The sequence below is a fragment of the Zingiber officinale genome, chromosome 8B, assembly GCF_018446385.1.
Source record: "Zingiber officinale cultivar Zhangliang chromosome 8B, Zo_v1.1, whole genome shotgun sequence".
NCBI classification, from domain to species: domain Eukaryota; kingdom Viridiplantae; phylum Streptophyta; class Magnoliopsida; order Zingiberales; family Zingiberaceae; genus Zingiber; species Zingiber officinale.
Genome location: NC_056001.1, coordinates 69,602,046 through 69,608,140, shown reverse-complemented (window position 1 = coordinate 69,608,140; position 6,095 = coordinate 69,602,046). Strand labels below are relative to the sequence as shown.

The 6,095-nt window shown below is 40.6% G+C and overlaps 1 protein-coding gene across 1 annotated transcript; it reads right to left on the bottom strand.

Moving 5' to 3' along the window:
* Positions 1-230: 230 nt before the first annotated feature.
* On the bottom strand, positions 231-1,036 carry LOC122013949 (uncharacterized protein ycf23-like). The gene is made up of 5 exons (XM_042570159.1): positions 979-1,036; positions 840-899; positions 659-748; positions 474-581; positions 231-398 (listed from the first exon to the last, which is right to left on the bottom strand). The coding sequence occupies exons 1-5, from the start codon at positions 979-981 to the stop codon at positions 231-233; spliced, it is 429 nt and encodes a 142-aa protein (XP_042426093.1). The 5' UTR covers positions 982-1,036.
* Between the last annotated feature and the right edge of the window lie 5,059 nt (positions 1,037-6,095).

The following is a 6,095-nucleotide window of genomic DNA, read 5'->3' as shown; positions in this document are numbered from 1 at the left end:
AAGGGAGGATAAATGATAGCCACCAACCTAATTGTTCACAAATATTTGTATAAGTTATTAAGGGTGTTCATAGAAGTTGATCCTTTAGCCGTGTCTGTTAGATGGTCAAATCTAGGCGCCAACTCAAAAATGTTGGCGTCCAAGTGTTAGTGTTCAACTACTTCTGACAATGAAGTAGTAGCAGATAATCAAGAACACAAGAGAATCTGAAAGAGTCTATATTTCTTTCACTAGTAGCAGATAATGATTAGATTAGAAAGCAAAAGAACGCATACCACACCAGCTGCTCCTGCTGTTAAAGCCATAGGTGCAGTGACAGCGCTTAATCCAGATGAGCACATAACTGGAATCTGAACTGCTCGGGAAATGGAGTATGCAGCTGCTAGCGTTGGTGTGGCCTACATTTTAAAGAGGAAAAATATCACATTTTTCATCACAAGTGTGCTAAGATTTCTTATTCGTACTGTTGTTACCTTCTCGATCAAACCAAGGACACCAGGTTTTGATGGACTTGAGTATTTCCCTCCTTCAGTTTGGATTATATCAGCACCTTCCTGTTCCAGCAACTCTGCTAGCTTCACCTTTTTAAATTGAACAAAAAACAACGAGAGATTGTGTTAGTGACAAATCTCAGTTTACGAGGAAATAAATGAGCTACCTGATCAGGGAGACTAAGCATGTGTGGCACGGTTACAGACAGTGTAATGGATGGAAGAATCCTTCTAGTTTCTCTAGTGAGCTTTAGAATCTGACAATGGCACCACAGAATAGTGACGAGATAGAAATAGCTGAAAATACTCGAGGAACTGCAAGGAAAAGTACGATCATGATTCATATACCTGTTCAGGGGAAAACTGAATTCCCATCTCGTAGAAAGAATCATAATTTCCAATTTCCACCTGCATTTAGCACAAGGATTTTAATGTTTGGTATGACAGACAATCCGATCGAAACCAGTCAAGTTCATCGCATCCTAACCATTTGGGCACCTGCTTCCACTGCAGAAGGAAATGCCAAAGGGTCCACAGAGGAAACACAAATATGCAAGAACAAGATCATCATAAGAAAGAAGAGCTGTGGAACTCTGAAAATGCGAGCTACTGAGGCAGCGAGCAATCTGCTTGAACAAGGTAATCATGCAGCGTTGGAACTCTGTCGTGAGCATCAAAGACCAAATATTACCAAATATTAAGATCACTGACAAACCAAATAATACCTTATTTTTAACAGCTATCTAGAGGATCTGGCTTTTTGACTTGAAGCTGGTTCAAAGAAGACAAATCAAATATACAAATACTAAGATGAAAGCATAATGAAGTAGTTAACTTTTTCTACTTTACCTGATTATAAGATCTACAGCTTCTTGCTCAGTATTTTGTTGCACGAGTAATTATTAGAAAAACAAACCCAATAGTGGAACAAAAGCTAGATAAAGAAACTAGATAATTTACACTGACAGAACTTTACAGAATAACATATAATACAGTGCTTTGTACTTGCATATTAATCCAGAAAACATCCTTTCACCTAAGTGACAATTTTTCCAAAACATCATCATTCACAAAACATCATCATACTTTCAAAGGAGAAGTAATTTACCATGAAACCATACTACCAGACTGTTTGGAATAAGTAATATCAACTTTTAATTTGTATATCATATATAGTTGAAGAAAATACTTTCGTTTAATGGCCTAAATTCAACACAAATTGACAAAGAAAAGTGTTTTTTTTTGTTAATGCAAATATATTTAACCTCCAGCCTTTTCTTTGATATCGTTCGCTGTGGCCCAAGAAAGTTCCGGCGACTGCTTAATTACTTTACTCTTTTTTTGTATATATGAACATTTCTGAATTGGATTAGTTTCCATATGATCAATCTCTAAATTACTAAACTGCTGCTAAACAGCATTTAAGCTTTGTTCCTTTCTTCTAACGCTAATATTCGTCGATATTGAGATAGTTTATTTGAATAGCCCAGGTACAGTTAAATCTTATACAGAGCTTAGTTGGTTAACCAGTAAATTATTAACCAGCCGCCGCACTAACGATTCATGATCTTAGCAACTGTGTAAATAAGACCCTGGAAATCCTACAGCCCGAGTGAACCCAATCGGATTGTCGTAGCAAACACCCTTCACAACAACAGAGGCCCCTTGAGCCCCGACCTTCTCTACCCAAGTGGCCATAGCAATTCCAAAGCGACGAGTAACCTTAGTCGAGCAAGCAGTCTGGAACACCAACCACTGACATATCCTAACAAAAAATCAATTACAACAAGGTTAAACACAGAGAGCAACGTCAAGTTAACGATCAGATAACACCAATAATCCAGATGGATGGTTGTCACAAATTAAAACATCATCATTCACAAAACAGAAGTAGTACTACCAGACGACACGGCATCGAACGAACTCGGAGCAAAGGAACTGCCACTTCCAAAGGAGAAAGGAGAGGTCGAAATGCTGGTGATGGCAGGAGAGGAGGTAGCGGTAGCAGAAGAAGAGAATAGAGGGGACGCAGAGGAGGAGGCAGGAAACGGGGATACGAAGGATGGAGCTGGAGCAGACGTCGTCGGCACAGAAAAGGCGGGGGGAGATGAGGACGTAGCAAACGAAGGCACCGAAGGTGCGGCACTAGCTGACGAAGCAAACAGTGTCTGAGCCGAGGACAAGGCCGGCGCCGGAGGGGAAGCGGAAGTACCAAACAACGGAGAGGCAGCAGTGGAAGACGAACCGAAGCCGAAGTTGGGAGTCGAAGCCCCCAATCCAAAACCAAAATTAGGGCTTGAGGAAGCGGAAGGTGCGGCGGATGCTGAGGGAAAAGGGATGGGTTTGGGAGAAGAGACCGCCTGCGAGGAAAAGAGACCGGGGGTAGTAGAGGCGGAGGATGGAGCAGATGGCGAGAAAAGACTAGAGGTAGTAGAGGCGGAGGATGGAGCAGATGGCGGGAAAAGACTGAAGGTAGAAGCGGCGGAAGATGGAGCAGACGTCGAGAAAAGACTGGAGGTAGAAAAGGCTGAGGATGCGGCCGATGAGGAGCCAAAGGTTGAGAGGCCGAAGAGAGATGGGGAGGAACCGGCGGAGGAAGAAGCGCCTAGGGAGAAACCAGTGGCGGAAGATGAGGCGGCGCCAGCGGCGGTGGGAGCGAAGGAGAAGGGGGAGGCGGAGGAGAGGGAGAAAGAGGAGGAAGCGGAAGAGACTGAGGGTTTGGGTCGACTTGGAGGAGTTGGGCCGGCGTGAGGAGTTTTGCGTGAGGAGTTTGGGTCGAGATTAGGGTTCAGAGGAGATCACGCGGCAAGGAGAGGAGAAGGCGCTCGTGGAGAGGAGAAGGCGCTCGTGGAGAGGAGAAGGCGCTCGTGGAGAGGAGTGGAGAGGAGAAGGCACTCGTGGAGAGGAGAAGGCGCTCGTGGAGAGGAGTGGAGAGGAGAAGGCACTCGTGGAGAGGAGAAGGAGAGGAGAAGGCACTCGTGGAGAGGAGTGGAGAGGAGAACTCGTGGAGAGGAGTGGTGAGGAGAAGGCGCGCGCGCGTTGAGGGTTTAGAGTTTAGCAAAGCGAGGGCTGCAAATTTATTTTAAGTGAGTTTAGGGGAAACATACACAACACTTTAAAAAACGTTTTTTAAAAAAATGTTGTCTTTGACCATAAACAACAACACTAAAGACAACACTTCATTAAAAACCGTTGTCTTTAGTAAAAAGTAAATACCATAGACAACGCTTTTCACTAAAAGCGTTGTAAAACAAAGAACGACAACGTTTTTATTAAAAAGCGTTGTCTATTGGGTGTTGTTGAATGCAAAAATTCTTGTAGTGTCTATAAGCTATAAAAGGTATAACTAGTTATTAGTTTCCGCATCATAACTAGTTCATCTTTTATTTAGATCTTGAAATACCAAATACAAGAGGCTAATGAATCTAGGTAATCAAATTTATGTTTTTGATTTTATGTTTCTTTTGTTTTTTCGAATTTGTGATTCGTTTTTCTTTTTGGTTAAACCTATGGTTACTAGAAGGAAATTAAATATTAAATTTTTTTAAAACGCTTTGACTAGGCGGTGGTGGATGATCCCATACCCAAGAAGGTCTAATACCTCACCATGCAGTCCTGGAAGCCAATTTTAGAAATTAATATTTAATTGAATTTGTAACATGGGTGGATTTGGATCAATAATGTTAAGCATCGTTTACGATCCAAGTCTAAACCACCAAGAACATATAAGTTAAATTTGGAATCAATAATGTTAAGTTCCGTTTGTGATTCCTAATTTAATTTCTAATGAACACAATAGGTTGTTAGTAAAGGTTCAGGACTTGTACAAAATTTTTATACAGAGGAACTGTTATGATATTCCGCATAGCAACCAACAATTGGTATCAGAGCTAGGGTTTGCCTCTGCTTGTTTGGTTTTCAGTTTAATTATGCACATGTCATACATAATTTAGGCAGGTTAATAGTAGGATGTGCTAACTTTGTGGTTGCAGGCTCCAACTATTATGGCTTATAGATATTGTGTGTGATAGGACCCTTGGACATGTCAAGAGCATTTTTGTGTGTGCATGATTGTATGTATTAAATACAGCTGGAGCTGTATTAGTTTTAAGGTTTTTATATTTTTGTTTCGATCTAGATTACATGTACATTCCTTTGTGGAATATAGGATAAAAATATGTAAAATTCTATTTTTGTCACGGATCGTATCCTTGCGAGGCGTGGTACTATTTGTGGACCAGAGGTGCAACGGGAAAAAAAGCAAGATAAATTCGGCGACTAGACCCGATTGTGGTGGCTAAAGATGGCAGTAGCTAGGGTTGGCAGCACACGGAGGACAGTGATAGAAGAAGCCATAATAGTTGAAAAATTAATTTCCATATTTATTACTTTTATTTACTGTGATGTGTGTGTGCATGTGATGTGTGCTTGTGTGGTTAAAATTCCTCACCTTAAATAACTAAGTGGGAGAGGGATTAGTAAATAAATTCCACAGTCTCCATTATTGGTTTGTAAGTGATGCTACAAACTTGTGTGTTGGCTCTGAGTGCCTCCCTCCCCATCGGATGTGTTTGTTTGCAGATCACTAGATCAAACTTCCTTTATGGATGGCTATAGAAAATTATTTAGGAACGTGTGATCTTCTCCATCTGAAGGGCACAATTTTATTTAATGGACTAAGTATCAAGTAATGGTATACACTTAGGCACATTTAATAGTATCCTCCCCCATCGGAGTCACTGCTATTATTTGTGCGACTAAAGGAAAAGGCAACTATTAATTTTATTTGTCATAAAGTTAGGTTAACAAGAATAAAATTAATGGGTAAAACCTCCTCTTACAAATGTTTGATTTTGTATACGTCCACACTATCGTGGCATGCAAAATTCACGGTGTTTAAGGTGTTGGTAAATTTAAATAATATTGTTTGAGAAATCAATATTATTCTAAATTTAGAGTCTTGACCAAAATTTATTTGTGATTCTTAGGATGACTTTCAACCCACTGGTAATTATACTGAAAGATAACAAACTTACTGGTCCCAATTACATAAATTGGAAAAGAAATCTGGACATTGTCCTAACTGCTGAAGGCTATAAGTTTGTACTATTGGAGGTCTGCCCTAATGTACCTAATAGTGATTCTAGTGAAGAGGAGATTGAGGCTTATAAGAAATAGGTAAAGGCAGATGAGATGGTGCGGTGTTACATTTTGGCTTTAATGTCAAATGTGCTGCAACATCAGCATCAGGATTTACTAACTACTTATGACATGATGAACAATCTCAAAGAACTCTTTAGACACCAGAATCGGGCTGCTAGGCAAGAGGCAATGAGAAAGTTAATGACAGCTATCATGTCAGAGGGGACACCCATAAGGGATCATATCCTCAAGATGATAGCTTATCTGAACGAAATACAGATCCTTGGAGCTAAGATCGATGGGGAAACCCAGATCGATATTATTCTCCAAACACTACCCATAAGTTTTGAGCAGTTCCGCCTGAACTATAACATGAACAAAAGGGCTTATACGTTGGCGAAACTTCTGACAAAACTACAGGCAGCAAAAGGTATATTTCGTCATACTTCTCAGATTCACTTT